At 45.6% G+C, this 23,023-nt stretch overlaps 3 protein-coding genes across 3 annotated transcripts; 1 reads left to right on the forward strand and 2 right to left on the reverse strand.

Annotated features, from left to right (window-relative positions):
* The first annotated feature begins 632 nt into the window (after positions 1-632).
* LOC116005817 (acanthoscurrin-1-like) lies at positions 633-1,157 on the forward strand. The gene has a single exon (XM_031246054.1). It carries the CDS (start codon positions 633-635, stop codon positions 1,155-1,157), a length of 525 nt encoding a protein of 174 aa, XP_031101914.1.
* Positions 1,158-12,803: 11,646 nt separating this feature from the next.
* Positions 12,804-15,437, reverse strand: LOC116005818. The gene has a single exon (XM_031246055.1). It carries the CDS (start codon positions 15,435-15,437, stop codon positions 12,804-12,806), a length of 2,634 nt encoding a protein of 877 aa, XP_031101915.1.
* A 6-nt stretch (positions 15,438-15,443) lies between these two features.
* LOC116005819 lies at positions 15,444-16,580 on the reverse strand. Its single transcript, XM_031246056.1, has 2 exons — positions 15,996-16,580; positions 15,444-15,887 (listed from the first exon to the last, which is right to left on the reverse strand). Exons 1-2 carry the CDS (start codon positions 16,578-16,580, stop codon positions 15,444-15,446), a joined length of 1,029 nt encoding a protein of 342 aa, XP_031101916.1.
* Positions 16,581-23,023: the final 6,443 nt, after the last annotated feature.

The following is a 23,023-nucleotide window of genomic DNA, read 5'->3' on the forward strand; positions in this document are numbered from 1 at the left end:
GCATGGAACAGAGGTCATTCATCCGTTCAACACAACTGCAGTATCTTTTCAACACAATTGTAATATCTTTTCAACACAACTACAATATCCGTTCAACGCAACTGCAGTTTCAGATGGATGACACGGCCTCTGTTCTGCGGAACTATAGTTCCCTTTCGACACAACTGCAGTATCCTTTCAACACAACTGCAGTATCAGTTCAACACAACTGCAGTATCAACCATGACCCATGGAGATGGTCAGTAGTATAACGACTAGTCCACAGGTCACTAACATTATCACATTTGCCTAGTCCAACTCAATTATATACTTCATCAAATTGGGCCGAGTAATCCAGCAGACCATTACTCTTAATAAAGTAATTAAACAAATTAATTATTTATTGACAAACCAAATTAAATAAATATTAGCCCAATTTAATTAATTAAAACAATTAATTATCAATCAAGATCAATAGCATACGAATCAACCCATTTAAATTTTCAATGCTAATCGTGTAATTCGTGTTTATAGGTTTATTATATTAATCAGGGCGCATGATATAATTTATTCATATAATTACCCGATGGAAGACATTAAAATGTTTAAATGGTTGATTGGTGGCTCTGTAGTCTCTACATACTGCAATAACAATGAAGATCGTTGCTGATTCTCTAGTGATTCTCCTTTTTCTTGTTTTGTGCATATCATATGCAAATGGAGATGAGAAATCTCTCCGGGGCACCGCCGGCGGCAGCAGTGGCTCTAATGGATTGGGTGGTGGAGGGAATCTAGGTGGCGGTGTTGGACCTTCCGGCAGTGGTTTACACATTGAAGTCGGCCTTGGAGGAGGGTTGGGAAGTATTGTAAACGGTGGAGTAGGAGGTGGGGGTGGTGTTGGTGTGAATGGTGGAGGAGTAGGAGGAGGTGGTGGGCTTGGAGGTGGTTTGAAAATCCTGGGTGGCGGACTAGAAATAGGCGGTGGATTTGGTGGCGGAGCTGCGATTGGTCCAAAGGGTATTACGATTGATCCAATACGGGGTAGTATTGGAATTGGACCAGGGGCGGCTACATCTGGAAATGGCGGTGGCAGTGGGAACGATTTTGGCGGCGGCGGAGGAGGCGGAGCAAACAACAACGGTGGTGGTAGTGGCGGCGGCTCTGGTGGTCGCGACTAATTAACGCTACTTCCCACAATAAAACGTGTACTGCATGCGTGTTGTTGTGTTTCTGCTTAGAGGTGCTTAATGTTAATGGACGTCCAACTTCACCCTCCAGATTGTTATCCTCTTGGGTTTTATAATTTCCTACTGCTCATACATTCACCCAATAATAAATGTAAAACAATCCATGTTTCTCTTCTTGTATCATTCATTTCTCAAGAATATACACAACAAATATTACAACAAATATTACAAAGTATAGAAATAGAGGAAATTCTTTTTGAGTACTATTTACTCTGTTACGTGGGAGTGCAACTAGGTATCATTAAATCACAAAATTTTTAGCATATCTAACTTATTATTCATTCTCAAATTAAATATAGAAATATATATAAGTTATAAAGAGTTCTAGTAAATTTGGAAGTAAGATATTTTATCAATCTATACGACGTGGATCATAGTACACACAACTCTGTTTAGATCACGGTTAAAAATACATACAATACATTATTCTAACTCATAAAATACATCATTCTAACACATAAAGTATATTATTCTATTAATTCATAAAATGTATTATCTTACCTCAGAAATTTCATTATACTAACACATAAATTACATTATTATACATTATTTTAACTCATAAAATACATTATACTAACACATAAATTACATTATTCTAACTCATAAAATACATTATCTTACCCCACAAATTTCATTATTCTAACGCATATAAATTATATTATTCTAACACATAAAAGTACATTATTCTAATACACAAATTAAAGTACATTATTCTAACACATAAAATACATTATCTTATCCAAAGTTTTCATTATTCTAACACGCACACGAAGTAAGGAATTTTTTTAGTAAACATCAAAATAATGTCGTTTTGGACTGTGGTCCACACAGCTCTGTAGAGCACGATCCACACAATAATTTGCCATATTTTATAAAGATCATGCATAATTCAATAGTTATTGCGTGGACCATTGTCCACACAGCTGTGTGGACCACGGTTCGAAAGCGACGTCATTTCGTGCAATTTTTTTTTTACCGATCCATTTCAATACATTTTTATAACTCATAATGTACATTATTCTAAAGTATATGTACATTATTCTAACTAATAAATCACAAATTTTATTATTCTAACACATAAAATATATTATTCTAATTCATAATGTACATTATTCTGACTTATCAAGTTCAACGATATCATCTTGGACCGTGATCCACACAGCTGTAATTTGCCCGCGTAATTGGAAGAAGGCAAAAACTTGTGTGAGAATGCCTCATGGGTCTCATGAGACGGGCCGGATCAACATAATTTGTGTCATAATTACTGTTATGAGGTGATCTTTGGTTGGTTTTTATGACCTAAATTATGTTGATTCGATCCGTCTCATGGATTGCGACTCGTGAAACAACCTCACACCCTTGTGACCGGAAAAGTGGGGAGGAAAATATCGAATCCAAACAAATTTCTTCTTTTCGTTTTAGCCAGCCTGGAGAATATCATCACCTACTTAACTCATATATTTTATACTTCTGACTTTATTATTCAATTCAAATAAGCTGTTAAGAATTATGTTCACACGTCTAATAAGATAGGAGAGAAATCAGATTCGGAATGAAGTTTGTTATTTAAAAAAGTAAATAAAAATACATCATTAAATCACTCTTCAAATCTCAGAGAAAAGTATAACTTGCCCAAACATATATGGATTCATGGAGTGTTTCTACACAAGCATCTAAGATACCAAAAATGATTCATAATTATAATTGATGGGATATAAGGTTGGTGGGACGGACGGCTTGATTTGGGAAGACTGGGCGGAGCTGATAGTGAGTCAGCAAACAGATAGGAAGGGAGAAGGATCAGGTTTAGCCAACAAGTATCAATGTCCTGAACATTCAAGACTCATCCCGACTCCTTCGGAGGTCGATCGATCAGAGGAACATAAGCCAATAAGTATCAATGTCCTGAACATCATATCCAAGGCTCATCCCGACTCCTTCAGAGGTCGGTCGATCGAAGGAATATAAGCCAATAAGCATCAATGTCCTGAACATTCAAGGCTCATCCCGACTCCTTCGGAGGTCGGTCGATCAGAGGAACATAAGTCAATAAGCATCAATGTCCTGAACATCCAAGACTCATCCCGACTCCTTCGGAGGTCGGTCGATCGAAGGAATATAAGCCAATAAGCATCAATGTCCTGAACATTCAAGGCTCACCCCGACTCCTTCGGAGGTCGGTCGATCGGAGGAACATAAGCCAATATGCATCAATGTCCTGAACATCCAAGGCTCATCCCGATTTCTTCGGAGGTCGGTCGATCAGAGGAATATAAGCCAATAAGCATCAATGTCCTGAACATTCAAGGTCATGCCTTCATTAGCCTTCTATACAGCTCCCGATGGACTTGTCTTCACCCATCTGCATAGCACCAGCACCATTCTCTTTCAGGTCAACCCCTAGCCTTCTTTTCCGGTCGGGGGCTTGGGCGAGTTGGGAGAGATCGAGGCCCTCAGGTTGGGTCCGAATCGGAGGGATGGTTAGGCTGGATACCCGAAGCTTCCAGTCGATCGCCGAAGGAGTTCTGAAGGAATAACACATGAAGATGAAAGCTTGAGAGAACCAACGGACATTTGTATTTAACGTCTCCAGTTACGTGTATTAAATGCGTTTTATGAGTCATTTCCTGTAGCATTAACTAGAGGATTTAATGTGTAACGGCCCAAGAGCCTAGTATAAATAGTTGTACGGATCATTTGAGAAGGGCAGATTGAGTCATTACCTGTAGCATTAACTAGAGGATTTAATGTGTAACGGCCCAGGAGCCTAGTATAAAGGGTAGATTCAGTGACACAGACTAATACTAATGACAACTAAAACACTAAACCACACCCTAAAACATAAACTGACTATTCGTAAAAGCTTTAAAGGGATATTACCTTAATTGCTATGCTAACCGAAGGGATCAAACCCATGCCTTCCAACTCAACACCAAAGCGCCATACTGCTAAACCACTGCATCTCTGCCGCCATGACATGCGACCACCTAGCCAACACCCTTCACACGAACTCCCGGCCAGAATACGCGGATGATATTCCTAATCACGCTATTGACCGACACTACAAGTGCCACCAGCTGCCGGTTTGCTCCTGTTGATGCTACGTTGCGGAGAAAACAGAGGAGGGAAGGAGGGAGATGCCGGGAAGCTTCCTACGCCGTCCAAGTTCCGCCACCGCATCGCCGGAAGTAGAGGAGTCCATCGGGAGAACAAGCTGCCATCACCACTTGCTTGGTTGCGACGTTCCAGCCGAGAACCGTCGCTGCTAGCCACGCTGGAAAGAACAGAGGAGGGTGTGAGACGCCGCTGCTGCTGCTGGCCGAAGGGAAGGGAGGGTGCCGCCATGTTGTCCGCTGCCTCGCACCGCCGGGAGAAAGAACAGGTGCCATACCACCGTTCTGCCACCATCGCCGTTGCCGACCTCCGCAGCCGTCGACCGCTGCCCCGATTCGTGGAAGGGAATGTCGCAACAGAGAGTCGGAATCGACCATTGCTTTGTCGGCGGACCAACTACCGTCTAACTTGCCATGAAGGCCGATGAGGGAGAGGAGGAAAGAAGGTGATGGTTTGGAGAAGGGGATGGTGACACTGGAGTCCATTGTGGAAGCTGCCAATACCTCCATTGTTGTTGGTAGGCAACAAACGAAAGAGACGATAGAGAGAGTGATGAGAGGCAGAGAGCATAGAGAATGGAATGTAGCAAACGTTCCTGGCTGCTGTTGATTCGATCCAATATATACTTGCTATTTTTAGTAGGTTTAAGTTTTCCTTTTTGGGCTAGGTCATTCTAGGAAAGTTGGGTCAACTTTGGTCTAAGACTAAAATGCATATACATATATGTACATAATTTCATTTGGGCTTAGAAGAATGCTAGGAAATAAGGATTGAGCTTAAGGATAATTTATTAGGTCCATAGCCTTACAAGGAAAATCATATAGATTATGGGCTTAGAACATTTGGGTGCTCAAATAGTAGTTTATAAAAATAGCTCATCTATAGCACATTATGGAATAATTATATTTGAAGTCATAATAATAATTACTTTATAGGAAAATAACCCCTTATTACATTTAAAAGAGTAGTAGGGAAATGCGGGGTATTAGAAATTGCCCTTGGTAAATTGGCCACGCCAGGACTAATCCACGTTGTGTCCACGCGTGGATCAGTCGTGAAATTCATCATTTAACGACCTTCTTCCTTCTCCACGTGTGGATCATTGGCGTGGAACTTTCTGAATATTTCCCACGCCATTTCAACGCCAAGTCCACGCGTGGATGCGTGGGTGAATTTCCACTAGCCTCTTCTTCTTTGTTTGCTTCACTTGCCGAGTTCACATGCCTTCTCTCTGAGCCTCAAAAACCTATAGAATCATCCAAAGTGTGTCAAGAGTGCAGCCTTGCAATTGATTAACACATTAGAGCTTAAAACGCCATAGATTAGCCATAAAAGGATGTCAAATAAGCACAATTGCACTCCTTAATTAGACCCTTTTTCCTAGGTATCTTTGGCACTTATCAGCTGCGCCCTAGGGCAGCAACTTGACTTGTAGTCAGGACCAGTGACAAGCAGAGAGGGGCTCCTCCTCAACGAAAACTTTGACTAATTGCTCAAGATCAACTGGGCAAGGCTGCCTCTTGTCGAGGCAATAGCATGAGGTAGTCCAAGTGATGGGGAAATCGAAGGTCGGGTGCGTAGCAGCTAGTCGGACAAAGAAATACTCCTCCTTCCAGCTCTTATGAGAGAACTCCAGCTTGTCCAAGAATTTGCGGCTGTCTCGAGCACAAATTTGTGCATACCCAGGAGTAACCAAACGACTGCAGTTAGTCAAAAAAGCTGGTGAAAGAGGGCTAGAAAGACTTCTCTCTCTAGGTGGTGGAGGACAGTGAAAAAGCTGATGATTAGGCAATATGAGTTGGGCACTAGTTGACCGGACACCAACCCATCGTCAAGGTTGAAAAAATAGCTAGGTGCCCCTAGGAATTTGTTTTTGTGTGTGTGTGTGTGTGTGTGTATATATATATATATATATATATATATATATATATATATATTACACTATGCAGTACATATATTCTTCACATATATATACACTCCTAGTCTACTACACCACACTGCCAAGGCGCCCTTAGTTTGCTAGTCTGCTATTCTCCACGCATACAGTCTAGAGGTATCAAAATTCAACGCAACACAACACATATTACATATATCAATGCAAAGATATATCAAAGAAAAGCACACAGATAGAGCCCATCCACTGACTAGTACACACCTCCACTGACCGGCAAGACCAACAAAGCAATGACTAAATTTGGTTTTGATAGAAGAGATGCAGTAGGAGTCGCAACTGCGTAGGAGGCGACCAGCGGAATCGACGGAGGTGATCGGCTAGAGCTTCAATATGCTGTTCTCTTAAATCATTTTTTTAATTTTAAATTTTGCCATTTTCGACCGTTGGAGGTGATCTTAAAGTTTTCGACTTGCGTCTAGTCTGCGACTCTGGTCTGTGACTACGGCCTTCAATCTTGCAACTGCAACTGCCGAATAACCTTAAAAAAAGAGGATTGCATTAGGCGATCGGCCGCGGAGGAGGTCAATTTTTGTAACATTGCCCGTAGTAATTGCGAAGCGTAGAAAGAAAGGAGAAAGGTGTGACTCGGAAGCCGCTGTGGACTAACTGGTAATGAATACCAACAGACCCATCAGTTGGCGGATCAGTGACCAGCCTCCGACCAGCTTCCTGAGTCTTGGCCGTCAAGCCGAGCAATCGGCAGGCGTGATTATAGTTAACGACAGAAAGGGAAGTGCAATGGCCAGCCGGCCGCTCCTGGTTTTTACAGAAACCCGAATCCCTGTCGATTATTCGGGTGATGGAGGTTGCTTGAGTGGCGGCTGCTGGGTGAGAAGAGGAGAAACCCGTCGAGAAAATGGTGACGCCCTGACGACGGGTGGACGAAGATGGCGAGGAAGTGGCAGAGGAAGACATTTAAAAGAAGTTTAAAGGGAGGAGGGAAAAGAGAAAAGAAACTAACCTTAAAAGAAAGAAGGCGATCGATGGATGAACAGTGAAATCGTTGACCGGAGAAGAGGGAAAATGGCCGGAGAAATGAGAGGGACAGCGTTGGAAGTTTGGAGAATGGAAAGTAGAAAAGCGGAGGGGGGGGGTGGGGGGGAGAAGAGAAGTATTTATAAAAGTGGTTGGTCGCTCAGATGGGCAAGTGGCGAGCATCGGACCATTGGGAGCCAGCCGTAGCGTCTGACAGATGAGACGGTTAATTTTTGAAAAGGTAAGACGGGAATCGAGGAGATGCAATGATTACGCCTTATTGATAGCGACCGTTGCAGAATCAGTCAGGAAAGGTGAAACCAGTTAGGAAAAAGTGACTTGTCGGGAGGATGAGACCACCGAAATGCGACCCGATTGAGTAGCGATGATTGTGCTCAGCTACACTGTAAGATTGACAAGGTGCCGACTGCATGCATGCAGGCAAGCACTGGAGGACTCGTCGCAGAGTTACTTTCTCGAGTCGTTGCCTTGCAAGAACTCAAGAAAATGAAGAACTAGTGATGGATACCCCCGATTAGGGTACCCGACCCGGAGAGCCCTGGTATCTGGAGCCCACCGACTGGCTAGATCTTCCCAGCTTGTGGCCCGATTGATGCAGGCAGTCGGAAAGCAGTGTCCGATTGGGTGCACCCGAAAAGGCAGCGATTACTCAGAATCTGTCATTTATGGTGGATTTGCGAGGATTCTTTACTAATTCAGATTTGGCAAGTATCTATGGCGGTTTGGAGCAATGTGCTGCTTCAAACCGACATTTTATCAAACAATTAGTTTTACATTTTGATCTTGGTAAAACGCCATTTTGGTGGATTCGCTAAAATTTTGGCGGATCAGTCATTTATCAAACAAGCCCTTAATTTATTTTAATATGCACATTGTTAGGATATTATTTTTATTTGATCATAACTATCTACAATGACACTCATCTTTGCTATTACTTTTATTACATGTTGAAAATACTCATTTCAATTATATTGAAAATAATCAATTTTATTTTATATTAATTACCTTTCATATTTTAAAGAAATATTAATTATTTACTTATTTTAATTTTTCTATTTGGCTTTAGTTTAAATGGTTAATCACTAAATGAGCGTATTATAACTATTAAGACTAATTATGCCAAAGTGATATACTAATATGCAACATCCTTTACATACTGTGGAGTTAACTTTAAAAATTCTCTTATAAGATATGTCTGTGTACATGTTTACCAAGTAAAAACCAAGGATAAATTTGGTCCATCCATTTAGATAGATCAACGATTAAGGGTTGTTGAAAAACAAGGAAAAAGAAACAGGCTCAATTTTATAAATATTACAAATTTAAGAGTTTAAATTACTACTTATAAAATTAACACGATGTTTTAAAAAAGAAAAAAAAACACTAAAATCATCAACAATTGGTAAACCTTGATAGATGGCTGATATTAGTTCACACATTTTACAAGAGAGGGTTGTTTTCATTTGAACCATCCTAATAATAATAATAATAATAATAATAACAACAACAACAACAATAACAATAACAATAATAATAATAATAATTATTATTATTATTCTTATAATAATAATTACTATCGACCGGAAGATTCACAACTACGGCGGCTCGGTCAAGGTTGGATCATTCACGGTCTCGACCTATGACTCCTGATCAACGCCATAGACACTTACTCTGGGGAGAACGAGGGCTTAGCCCGGCCTCATAATCGACTGGGAATCGGGAATGACGAAGCAGACTCCCGGCCCGCCGTAGAGCCCCTCGCCACGGAAGCAGGGCCCTCGGGTCGAGGGAAGCCCGTCCCTACCGCTCATGGTAGGGATTGGTTCGCCGGTTTGCTGGTCGATTCCACTCCTCCCGTGACCGCTAGCAGGATCCGCTTGGAAAACAGCGGCCTGCGTCAACATACCAGTCTCCTTACCCGTGGGGAGATCGAAGAGATCTCGGTCCTACTAACCGGGGTCGTTAAATTTGAGACCAAACGGTCGTTGGGGAGCGTCGTCGACCGGACGAACAGGGACTGGCTCGGGATGCACTTGGACTCCATCAAGGCCCCGTTAACCTTCCCGTTCCATCTCTTCCTATTGGGTTTTATGAAGTATTACGGGGTTCTGCCCGGGCAGATCGCCCCTAACGCCCACTGCACCTTGGCGTGCTTTCCACAAATATGCCATCGTCACGGTCTCCCCGCGACTTTGGAGCTTTTCCGGTACCTTTTTTCGGTCCGGCCTTTATCGGTAAAACACGGGGGCGGCGTCTTGTGCATACAATCTCGCGAGCATTTCTGCAAGATTCTACATCTGCCCGAGAACAACAAAGGCTGGAAGGATCGGATCTTGTCGGTCAAATATCCATGGCCTCTTCCGGTCGATAGAGAATGGCCGGTCCTCGTGACGGAGCACAAGCGACCCAGGCAAAGCCGGGCTCTAAACGATGCGGCCGTAAAAATTTCGGCCGAGGAGTACGAATATGATATCTTCCGGTCGCCCGAGGAGTACCAGGAGGCGAACCTCGAGCCCCCCAGATATGACCTAGCGGAGAAGTACACGCCCAAGAAGGCGGTGGTGACAGTAACCGTCGGACCTCCCCCTCCGGAGGCCGGTTCACGAGGTTCGTAAGGGTCACCGATCTGAGGTCGGTTGTTTGGAGGTCGGGATTTTAACCTCGTTTTTTATTCTTCAGGCACCATGAGGAGCTTTCCGGTCTCTGCCCGCCCGCCCGCCCGCGCCGGAGACAAAAATCAGCCTAGGGTCCAAGAAGGCCGAGCCTTCGAAACCAGCGGTTCCCAGCGCCGAAGCTTCGGTCCCTACTGGCCTGCCCTTGGCCACCACGCGCCCTGCCGGTTTGAGCAGCGAGCAAGACGCGGCCCGGGCTGCCAAGCGCGGGAAGGAAAAAGAGATCGTAGAGGTCGCGACGGTTAAACACCCTCGCCGTGACGGGTCTGGGTCTACGACCCCGGTGATCGACGTGCTGATAAAGCACGGGGACGAGCCTCTTGCGGCCCTGTTATCGAGGATCTGCACCGCGGCCCCTTCTCCAGAGAAGACGAGCGGATGGACGACCGCTCTAGTCGGGGAACGCATTGCCTGCTACCTGATTCAGGTAGTGCGAACTTACTTTAATACGCTTCGTTGCTGGTTACAGCCTCTCTTACCGGGGTTTTTGCAGATGGCTCACTTGGTCACTGACCTATTTGCCCGAGCGAAGGACGGGGACGAGATCCACCGTCGAGAGGTGGCGCCGCTTAAGAAGTCCCTCGCAAAGCGGGAGCAGCGGATCAAAGAGCTCGAGGGCAAGCTGAGGACGGCCGAGGAGACCGGGAGACGGATCCTGGAACGTGCGGATCTCGGGGAAAAGATCCTCACCGACCCCGTCTTGCTCGCCCGGCACATCTGCCGAGGGCAAGAGACTGGGGAAGCCGTCCTCGCAGCTATTTCGCGGACCCCGATCGGGGAGGACCTGATGTACGAGTTCGGGTCGTAGGCGTTCAACAGCGGCCGGAGGGCCATGCAGAACGACGTTAGGACTGCGCTGGAGGTTGCGATCGACGACGAAGACCTTCCTAAAATCCTGGCTGTTCTCCCGGAGGAGGTGCCCGATTCCGACCCGACGCCGTTTTCTAAAGTCCCGGAGGGGCGTACCCTACCGGTCCCCGTTGTTGAGGTTTCCGCTGGACCATCGGTGGAGGCCGTGGCGACCGCCGGACCAGCGGCGGAGACCGTGGCGGCCCCTATTGCCGGGCCAACGGTGGGGGGCGACGCGGAGCCCAGAGCTGAGCCGTCAGCCGAGGCGAAGTAGATTAGATGACGCGAATCGAGAGCCCGACCTCGTTATGCTGGGCATTACTTTATTTTGGTGGCCTTTGAGCCGGTTAATAAAAGCTTTTCGATTGTCCGCGCGTTTTTACTTTTATTTGCTTTGCGTTATTTAGTTTTACACATCAGTTAAGGTCTAGAGACCGGTAACCAGGCACCCTACTCCCGGGGTGAGCACCTTGCTCTCACCACAAAGGTCCGAAGACCGGTAACCGGGCACCTTACTCCCGAGGTGAGCACCTTGCTCTCACCACAAAGGTCCGAAGACCGGTAACCGGGCACCTTACTCCCGGGGTGAGCACCTTGCTCTCACCACAAAGGTCCGAAGACCGGTAACCGGGCACCTTACTCCCGGGGTGAGCACCTTGCTCTCACCACAAAGGTCCAAAGACCGGTAACCGGGCACCTTACTCCCGGGGTGAGCACCTTGCTCTCACCACAAAGGTCCGAAAACCAGTAACCGGGCACCTTACTTCCGGGGTGAGCACCTTCTCTCACCACAAAGGTCCGAAGACCAGTAACCGGGCCCCTTACTCCCGGGGTGAGCACCTTGCTCTCACCACAAAGGTCCAAAGACCGGTAACCGGGCACCTTACTCCCGGGGTGAGCACCTTGCTCTCACCATTAAAAGAACATAAAAGGAAAAGCCGGCCTGACCGGTCGGCGTTACATTGCAAATAGAACGGCCCCGAAGGGTCCAACAAATCGGCCATGCAAGGCCAAAGTAAATCGGGGCGCGCAGGCTCCCGGTCCTATTACAATCTACTGGAAAAAATGGACCAAGTGCTGGGAGTTCCAAATACGGTCAACCGGCTTGCCGGTGGTTGTCTCGAGCCGGTAAGTGCCCGGTCTCACGACTGCGGAAACGACGTATGGCCCTTCCCAACTCTGAGCTAGCTTCCCGCCCTCGAGCGGCTTACTAGCCTTCCTTTCTCACAGCACGTAATCCCCGACCTGAAAGTATCGGGGGCGCGCCTTTGGGTCGCGGTTTTCTTTCAACTTCTTCTGGTACTCCTCGACCCTCCGGGCCGCAGCATCTCTTCTTTCTTCTAGGGAGTCCAGCACGCTCTCGGGAGGTCGGTATCCATGCCTCCACTGGCAGATAAGCCTCAGCACCGTAGACTAGTGCGAAAGGTGTTTCCTTCGTAGCTTCGCGGGGTGTAGTCCGGTACGACCACAAGATATATGGGAGCTCATCCGCCTAGCTTCGTCCGGCCGAATGCAACTTCTTCTTGAGCCCCTCAAAAATGGTCCGGTTTGCGTTCTCAACCTGACCGTTCCCTTGAGGGTACGCTACGGAAAACCGGACCGATCTGGTGCTGACAGTCGCCAGGAAGTTCTGGAAATATTCGCTCTCGAACTGCTTGCCGTTGTCGGTCACCAACTGAACTGGAACCCCAAAGCGGGAGATCACATTTCGCCACACGAACCGGGTGCACTGCTGGGAAGTGATCGTCGCCAGCGGTTCGGCTTCGATCCACTTCGAGAAGTAATCAACGGCGACGATGATGAAGCGACGTCGACCGGTCAACTGCGGGAAGGGTCCCAAGATGTCCACTCCCCATTTAGTGAACGGTATTGCCGTACTGACCGGATGGTAAAAGGTGGCTGGTCTGCCCGAGACCCGGGCGTACAGCTGGCACGACTTTGCCAATGCCTCGCAGTCCAACTGGATCGACGGCCAATAGTAGCCGATCAGCATTATTTTCTTGCCAAGGCCCGGCCCCCCTGATGAGCGGAGCAAAGTCCAGAGTGTAGCTCGGTCATCACAAGTTCGGCCTCGAACCGGGACAAACATCTCATCAACGGCCTCCCATAAGACCGTCGGTAAAGGCGATTGTCGACTATTTGGAACCGAGGGGCGCGAAGCTTCACTTTCTTAGCCCTCTGCTCGTTCTCTGGTAAGGTTCCGGTTTCTAAGTAGGACCGAAGGTCGGAGATCCACTCATCCGTCCCAGCATCAACCGGAGCCATGGGCAACACATCAATACATGCGGTCGACAGCTCTTCCACCCGGGCAACCTTAGATATATATTCCGGGGCCTCGTGCGATAATCGGGATAACATGTCTACGTCTGCATTCTCAGCCCGTGGGATATGCTCGGCGATGCACGCATCAAACGATTCCATAACGGATAAGGCGTGGTCTCGATACCGGGCTAGCCGTTCTCCCTTTGCCTCGAAGGCACCGATGACTTGTCCGACCACCAGGGCTGAGTCGGTCCGGATCCTCACATGTCGAGCCCCTAGAGAGCGGGCGTGGCACAAACCAGCTATGAAGGCCTCGTACTCCGCTTCGTTGTTGGTCGGTGAGAAAGCGAGCGACAAGGCGTAATAGACTTTGAAGCCCTCCGGGCTGGTGAGAACTATACCCGCACCAGCGCCCTGATTACAGCTCGATCCGTCGGTCGCGATTTCCCACTCCGCCGGGGCGGGGTCAGCGGTCGGCGAGGTGGCACTATCCCGTGCCGAACATTCCACAACGAAATCTGCCAAGGCTTGTCCTTTAATGGCTGGTCTGGGCGTGTATTCGATCGCGAACTGGGTTAAGATCATCGCCCACTTGACTAGCTGACCGGAGGATGTGGTCGTTCGAAGGATAGCGCCCATCGGCTGATCGGTCAACACTCGGATCACTCGGCCTTGAAAATAGGGCGTGAGCTTCTTCGCGGTCGTGTATAATGCAAACACGACCTTTTCCAACCGAGAGTATCGTAATTCGGGACCTTGGAGCGCGTGGCTGATGTAATAGACCGGGCGCTGTACCCCTTCAGGGTCGGTTCGGCAAAGCACTGCACTGATCGCGCGATCGGACGCGGAGAGGTATATCTGTAACTCCTCGCCGGGCTCCGGCCTGGACAACACTATCGGCGAGGCCAAATACTCCTTCAAACTCTCGAAAGCCTTTTGGCAATCGTCGGTCCACGCGAAGGCGGATGTCTTCTTCAGTGTCTGGAAGAACGGGTGGGCTCGCTCAGCAAGTTTCGAGAGGAAACGGCTTAGGGCGGCCAACCGACCGGTCAACTGTTGAACTTCCCGAACCGTGGCCGGCGGCCTCATATCCATAATCGGTTTCACCTTCGCAGGGTTCGGTTCTATTCCTCTCCTCGTCATCATGAACCCGAGGAACTTTCCGGTCTGTACAGCGAATGTGCATTTGGCCGGGTTAAGTCTCAGTTGGTTACGCCTCATGATCTCCAAGCTTCGTCTCAAGTCGGACGCGTGATCGTGCATGTCCTTGCTCTTCACCAGCATGTCGTCGATGTAGGCTTCCATTGTCTTGCCAATCAGATCTCCAAATAGGGCGTTCACCATTCTCTGGTAGGTGGCTCCAACACTGCGGAGGCCGAACGGCATAACTCGGTAGCAGTATAGGCCGTCCGGGGTGATGAACGCTGTTTTGGCCTCATCTTCTTCAGCCATCATCACTTGGTGGTATCCCTTGAAAGCATCCATGAAACTTAGGAGCTCGGCACCCGCGGTCTCGTCGACCATCTGGTGAATGCTCGGGAACGGGAACGGGTCCAGCGGGCACGCCTTGTTGAGGACCACGTTTGCCAGCCATTCGGGGTACTGGACCTCCCTGATATGCCCGGCCGCCGCCAAGGATCTAGTCTTTTCCCTGACAAACTGTCGCCGGTCGGAGGAGAGATGTCGCTGCTTTTGCTTTACCGGCCGTGAACCCGGCCGAACCGACAACCGGTGACAAATGGTCCGGCGGTCTATCCCAGGCATGTCCTCCGGTCCCCATGCGATGATGTCCGCATATTCCCTGAGGACACCAATAATCGACCTCTTTAACTCTGTAGGCAATGCCGCGCCAATTTTTACTGCTCTGTCAGGCCGGTCCTCAGTCAAAACGACTAGCTCCACGTCATCTGAGGGTTCGGGCTGTTCAGACCGAGCGTCTTCCTTCTTCTTGCTGATAGTGTTAATCCGGGACGTGCTGGCGTCCTGTTTCTGTACCGCCCGGACATAGCATCGTCGGGCCGATTGGGGATCTCCCAAGACTGTGCCCACACCCTCTGGAGTTTGAAATTTCATGCAGAGGTGCGACATTGATATGATCACCCCGAGCTGAGAAATTCCCAGTCTGCCCAAGATGGCATTGTGGACGCATGCTAGATCGACAACAACGAACTCCATCATCACGCGGAGCACTCTCGGGACCGTTCCCACTTCCACGGGTAAACGAACAACACCCTCGGGATGAATCATGGCGCCCGTGAAACCGGAGAGCGGGGTCCGAATGGGAGTCAGCTCAGATCGATCTAACTGGAGTTTTCGGAAAACCTCCAAGTACATGACATTCACACTGGATCCGGTGTCGACCATCACCCTCTAGACGTCCACGCCGTTAATGTCGATAGTTACCACCAACGCTTCGACGTCCACGCCGTTAATGTCGATAGTTACCACCAACGCTTCGGTCGAGCAGTCGTTAATGTCGATAGTTACCACCAACGCTTCGGTCGAGCAGTCGGGGCTGTTCGGTAGATCGCGGTCGGTGAACACGATGGGCTCTATTTTCATCCTTTCCTCAGGGGCGGTTTCTTCGACCAGGCCGACGTGCAGGTCCCTGGCCCAATTACGGCGTTCTCCGGCTGTGTCTCCGCCTCCTGGGCCTCCGAAGATAACATGTATCACCTGCTTCTGTGCGGCTGCCGGGGGTTCCCTGTCCAGGTCGGGGTCTTTGTCTTTCTTATCCTTGTCTTTTTTGAAGTACTTTCTCCACCCTCGCCAGTTTTTTTTCTTCTTTTCGGCGAACTGAGCCAACTCTCCGGTCTACAACAAGTCTTCGATCAAGCCTTTGAGAACGTGGCACTCTTCGGTGTCGTGCCCTCGGTTGCGGTGATATGCGCAATATTTGTCCTTGTCTGGGCCATCTCTCACCGGAGCGGGCAACTGGATTAAGTGGCAGTTCTGTGCAAACTGTAGAACTTCAGCAACCGGTCTGTTGAGCGGAGTGTAGACCGGGTTTTCGTCACGATCCTTTTGTCGCGGGTTGTTCGGACGCCAATCTCGCTGACCTTGATCCCTCCTCGGCCCCCCTGTCTCCATCATTCTTTTGGCAGAGTTCGCCTCTGTGGCGGTGGCGTGAGCGACCACCCTGCGCACGGCGCCCTCGTAACAGGAGGAGGGCCGGAGAATAAGATCCTGATACAAGTTCCCCGCCCTCAAGGAGTTCAGCAGCAGATTAGTAGCGGTGACATCATCGACTGGCTCGATCTCCGCCATCTCCTTATTCCATCGTTCGATAAATACGGAGAGCGGTTCACCATCTAACTGTTTGGCGTTTTCCAAATGCAAGAAATGCTTCTTCACGGTCTTGGACATAGCGAAACGATCAACAAACCTCCGGGCTAAGTCCCGGAAATTCGAAATGGAACCCGGCTCCAAAGTACGGAACCACTCTGCCGCTCTTCCGGTCAATGTTGAGTAAAACGCCCAGCACATCACAGCCTCGGACACCCCCATCATGAGCATATTGCCGTAGTAGAGGTTGACGTGTTGTTCGGGGTCAGATCTGCCGGCGTATTCTTTGTCCTCGGGCACGCGTAGATCAATCGGGTAAGGCTGACTCATGATCTCTTGAGTAAAGGGCGTGCGCAGCAAGTTGGTCGCCCGATCCATGATGCGGTCATCTCTCTGCTCCTGCTTCCACCGATTGAACTCAGCTCGGACCTGGTCCAATATTCCACGCGAGAGGCCGGAGGAGCGGGCAGGATCATGGTGCCTACGGCGGTGCGAGTCTGATGAACTAGCCTCGCTCGAATCAGCTTCACTCGCGGTCGGCAAGTTTAACGACCTGCGCCCTCTTTCTATCGGCGGGTTTATTCTGTCCAGAGCGCTGACACGTGGTTGTTCTTCTCGGCTTGCAGGTGGCCCGAAGCCCGAGGCGCTCAGGCGGGAAAGCGCCGGGCATCGCGTCGGGGTCGGCTCTTGTAATCTGGAGGATACCGGTCGTCTCTCAGACTGAGCCCTCCTTAGTGCGGGCGAGGGGGTAGCCGCAGCTGTAACACCCCAATTTTCACGTCATTTCCCTTGGCTTTCTCTTCTTATTTCCTTTTAACACAAAGTTGTCACGAGTCAAGCCCTTAACTGCACCAATCCTTACACCTTTCCTCCTTAAAATTTCACAAACCAAAAGGCCGTACCCTACATGGCCTTTAACCTTCACAAAGTGACATAACCTCTCGAACATAGATCTACTCCAATCAACACTTATCCCGTGAAACACGGCATACATTGCTCGGGTATATTTGGGAGACAATTTGCCATTTCCTCCCAGCAGATGATACACACACTTTTGTATCACATCCGACAACAACTCAAATTCCCATTTCAACTCCACTTTGTATCCAGAAAAATCCGGGACAACTTTCAGTTCATTCACACGCACAACTCTCCAAAACTCATCATGATCAAACATAATATCATCAATAGGCAAAGCATTTTCAGGAAAAGCATAAACATCTCTAATATCACTAGCAACAACCTCCACAGGAGTATCATTAACAGAAGATAAAATCACACCATTCGTGTATGTAGCATGCTCGAAAAACTGTAAAGATGCATCAACGAAAGCTCCTTGAAAATGATAGTTGCATACCTTTAGGAGATTGCTTTGTTCCATTCCCGTGAGTAATGCTTGAGTAAAATCCTTGTTTCTAGCCTTGTTGAGAAAATCCTCATTTTCGAGTAGGTACCCTTGCAAAACCTTGGTGACATGTTGATTTATTTCAACGGGTTGGTGTTGGGTAGGAGAGTTGGGTTGAGTAGAATCCATTTATGGAATGGATTTGGAATGGGTATAATTTTTGGTGTAGGATTTTGAAGATTTTAGAGCTCTTGGCTATGGTGGTGCGTAAGAGTGGTGAGGAAGATGAAGGGTTTTGATTTTGATATGGGTTTGGGTGGAAGGAGAGAAAAGGGATCATTTATAAAAGCTAGATAAAGGTAAAATGACCACAATGCCCTTCTATTAAAAATCCACTCTTTTGCTCGAAAAAGGGTGTTTTTGGAATTTTGAGAGGGTGATTCGGCTATTGTAGGTCAACCTCGGTCAAAAGGCGGGTATTTTTTTGACTTGGATAGCTCAAGATTATTCACGTGAACAGTCCCATGCAAAAATGAAACTATGCAACACCATTTATTTCATAAGAGCAATCATATGCTAAAAACAAAATAAAAGAATGTACAAGCATGTAGGGACACACGAAAATTACCAAACTATCCAACTAAAACAATTTTATCAAAAAGAAAAGCAGGTGAAACATAATCATTTCTACTGCATGCATAAACACACATGTAAGGGTGACTCACCATAGTAAAAACACAAACAGGTGAAAATTAAATACACATAGGCTATGCATGTAACACGTAAAACATACATGTAAACAGGTAGAAAATATAGCTCAGCTAAGATCACAAAAACACGCCACATAGGATGTAAAATAAAAACACTTGGCATAAAATAAAATACTTAGCTGATTTCGATCATCCCCATTTCGTGCCTTAAGGTTGCGAAGCGAGATTCACACAACGGTTTTGTGAGAATGTCTGCAATTTGATTTTCTGTAGGGATATGATCGATCCTTAAATCCTTCTTTTCGACGTGGTCGTGGATAAAATGATGTCGTACGTCGATATGCTTTGTTCGTGAATGAAGTACAGGATTTTGTGAAATCACAATCGTGCTAGTATTGTCACAGAAAATACTAACGTCCTCGCAATTAATTCCGTAATCCTTCAACTGTTGCTTCATCCATAAAATTTGCGAACAACAACTCCCTGCTGCGATATATTCGGCTTCGGCTGTGCTTGTTGCAATGGAGTTTTGCTTCTTACTGAACCATGAAACTAACCTTCCCCCTAAGAACTGGCACGTTCCGGAGGTACTTTTTCGATCAATTTTGCAACCTGCAAAATCTGCATCTGAATATCCGGTTAGTTCAAAATTACCTTCCTTTGGATACCATAACCCAACATTGATTGTTCCTTTGAGGTATCGTATGATTTTCTTCGTAGCGTCAAGATGACTATTTTTTGACTTTGACTGAAATCTCGCACATACACCCTGTAACACCCCAATTTTCAACTCTTACATTTATTACAAATCCGTAATAATACATCAGCGGAAGCTTACATCTTATCAATAGAAAACTGGGTGCTACCGCCACACCTAGAGTGAATTCTATCACCTCTTTGACAAACTCCACTCTAAGTGCACAGGCTAAACTTACAACACTAACATACTACAACAACATCATAGTAGACCTCAACCTGCACTTCTCTTCTATTCTGAGCTCATCAGCCACAGAGGTACTCACTAAACTGCATCTGATAAAGGGCACAATGAAGTGCAGTTAGCGCGACGGCTAAGTAAGAAAATCCATTGTCACTTTAGAGTAGACAAAGGTTTGAAAACATAGATAATCTGAAAGTTTTATAAAGTTTTACCCATGATTTGAAAATCTACCTGCAACCAAACGATTTATGAATAGCATAAAAGCGTATAAACCTTAAATCTTGTAAAGCTCTTCTCAAATAAGAATAATGGCATAACTTGCCGCTCAAAATCATTTTCATGCCCTTTTTGGACAAGTTTGCAAAATTTTACATTTCCAGGAATTCCATCATTTGCAATAGAACCGCAGCTCTAATGCTTATAATAATCTGAACCGCAGCCCAGAGTAACAACAATTTTCATTTGCAAATAGAACCGCAGCTCTATAATAATCTGAACCGCAGCCCAGAGTAACAATAATTTTCATAGCCAAAAATTCCACTTAGTTTCCCCTGAGTAAGCACTTTGAACATTTCTCAATTCTCCTTCTCAAACCTTGGGCAGTGGCATTTCCCTGCCTTCCCGTCGGTCTCCTTATCCCAACCTAGGGCCATGGCACTCCAGCCCTCCCGTAGGTCCACCCTTATTCCAACCCCGGGTCGTGCATTTAAGCCTTCCCGAAGGTCCCCACCTTGTTCCAGAAACTAAGGGTTTGAAAACATTTTCCTTCCTTCAGTTTTTCTTTCTTAAATCATTTCTTTTGGACATATTTCACAATTGAGTCCAATACTTAAAATTGGTTACCTCATTAGCCCCTGAAGGATTTTCAAAATACTTTCAGTGCCCGCAGGCTTTTCAAACATCATTTCCTCATCACTCTCATGTAAAGTACACACTTACAAAAGTGGTATTTTCCCCAAAAATAAGGTTTTGACAACCCGTTTACCAAAATAGCATACGTTCTGCAACGTAAGTTTTATAAACATTTTTACTTGCCGAAAGGCTTTTCAAGCATAGCTCAAGCACGAGCAAAGATTCGAAGAAAGCATAATTGGACACAAGCTGGTCACTCATCGGATACTTCATCATATACAATACTAGGATATTCTTGGATATACTTCATATTCAAGTCCCATACTTGAAATCAATCCCGCTAGTTATACACTTGTATATTCTACTAACACTACATATATCCATTTCCACTACTATTATAATAATAGTATGAACCCATAGTCAATCATTTATGAATCAATCGATTCATAGCGCCGTTAATATTCACATCCTTAACCTTATTCCTTATCATGAATCTCAGTTCATCGTACAATCCAATCATCATCGGTAATCCATAATCATGGTTCCACAATTAACTAATAATAGATAGTTATCCTTGTCACTATCGACATCAACAACTTCTACCATGATCAACACCATTAGATCATAACTTGAGGATATCGCACCTCCATAATCGATACTTAGTCACCCATAATCCAACAATTGACCTTAATCACTCTTAAACATTAATTATTGTCATTAGTAACTACTAACCTTGTAATCCATCATCGACAACAAGTCAACAACATTATAACATCATTATCAAGTCCTCGAAAGCATTAATACCATTAGTTCGTAACTTGAGGTAAAGTCATTACCTAACCATAATCCAAAGTCGTTCAACAACTATTTCCTCAAAATTCACCATATACAATCTTTATCTCAATATTTCCATATAACAATTTCCTTAATAAACATCGTAATATCATCACCACTCAAACTTCCTTTAAACCATAGTATATTTACCAAAGAGATATTTTAAATCCTCAAGTAAACATCAACAATCCCCAAATCAAAAGAATCACTTCCAAGTTCTTAAAATAATAACCAAAGAGAGAATTCCAACCTCTCCAAATAAATTCTAAAAGAGTAATTCCAATCTTTCAACATAACCACCAAATAGAGAGTATTGCCCATAACAAAGATCTCACAATAATCACCAAAGATAATCCTTCAAATAATTAGTCCCACCTTGATAATATATTAATTACCATTCCGTCTATTCATCCAGTCATTAAACCTTAATAACTATTATCAGTCCTTAATCACTATAATTAGAGCTTAATCACCTTCTGAACTCCATTGTTAATCCATCATTAATTACTAAGTCCTTAATTAAGCTCTAATTACTATCTATGATCATTACAATCATCAGTAATATCCATCCTAACTTTGTCACCATTTCATAACCCATGTATCAACATGTTATAACATCATCATCAGTCTCATAACCTCTTAGGTTCATTACAACCCCATCATCTAAACATCAACAACTATCAAAGCTTAGTTTGATCTCACGAACATCAAACAACCTCATCTTCTAAACATCAATAATCAATAATCAAGCTTACACCATTTAATCTTACTTTCGCGCCCTTGGACGCCCGGTGGACGCGCGTTCGCTACCGCGTCCACGGATTCTGCCTATTCTGGACAGTAATTCAGCTTGCGCAGTCCGAAAGATTGAGCCGGTAAAAATAGTTCCCGAACTCTTTTTCACTTGAAATTTTTATGGTAGAACCCTAACTCATAGTGCTTGATGTTCATAAAAAGTTTTGGTCACCTAGGTTCACGAATTAACACAGAAAATTCCATTTTTGCCCTTGGCAGTGTGCTGTCCGGAATTTCTCTCTCTCTGGGCCAGTTTTGGAGAAAAATTCGAAAACCATACTTATACTACTCCGATCATTATGAAATTTTATATGTAGGTTCTACACTTATAGAACTACATGTATAAAAAAAATTGGATCAAAATACCTTACCGATTTTTCCCAGAAATTCACGGAAGTCACTGCCAGAGACTATCTTAAATTCTTGTCAATATTTTCACAAGTATAAGTCTATATGGGTATAAATATAATAGGTACATGCATATACGGCCATTATCATGTATAAAAACATATTCATAAAACTCCTAATCTCATTATTTACTAGCAATTGTCCACTTTCAAGTAACTAAACCGACTTAAGGGATTTCTTACCTTTCGGGAGTGTACTAATACCGTAGAAGCAACTCTTGGATCTTTCCCCAAATTCACCTTAAAATCCTAGGGTCAAAATCAACACCATAACCACAAATACAAAGAAACTAAGCTTAGATTCATGATCTAGGAAGGAATACAAAGCTTTCTACCGAATAATATTGAAATCTTACCGAACAAATTGGAGAGTTGTGTACAAGCTTGGCTATGGTTTTAATGGAGGAAAATGGTGAAGGAGATGAAGTTGCTCTCTCCCTTTCTCTCTCGTGTGAAATCAGCCAAGGAAGACAAGAATGGAACAAGAGGAATAACATGCTTTGGGACATTATCACTTTTGAGGCAAATGTTCTTATGGGAAGAAGAAATGGAATAAAATAATAAAGTATTTTTAAACTTATCAGTTGGGGTCCAAACAGATAAAGTTTCGGTAGAAAATAATTTAAACAGGAATAATTTTGAAACCGAAAATTTATCCCAGACTGAAACTTGAAATTGGGCTAGGTTCGGTACACCGCGAAATTCTGCGATGCTACGATCAAAATAAATTTTCGCTGCTATGAGCTGATTTAATTGAATAGGAAATTCAAGAATAATAATAT

Source organism: Ipomoea triloba, chromosome 15, assembly GCF_003576645.1.
Source record: "Ipomoea triloba cultivar NCNSP0323 chromosome 15, ASM357664v1".
NCBI classification, from domain to species: Eukaryota; Viridiplantae; Streptophyta; class Magnoliopsida; order Solanales; family Convolvulaceae; genus Ipomoea; species Ipomoea triloba.

Bases quoted from the DNA above. Each gene is read 5' to 3' on its own strand.
- LOC116005819 (XM_031246056.1), bottom strand. From the start codon at position 16,580: ATGGGGGTGTCCGAGGCTGTGATGTGCTGGGCGTTTTACTCAACATTG. The intron at 15,888-15,995 runs GTGAGAGATGGC...GACTTGTTGTAG, and splicing joins TAATCCAGTTGCCCGCTCCG to ACCGGAGAGTTGGCTCAGTT.
- LOC116005818 (XM_031246055.1), bottom strand. From the start codon at position 15,437: ATGGTCGACACCGGATCCAGTGTGAATGTCATGTACTTGGAGGTTTTC.
- LOC116005817 (XM_031246054.1), top strand. From the start codon at position 633: ATGAAGATCGTTGCTGATTCTCTAGTGATTCTCCTTTTTCTTGTTTTG.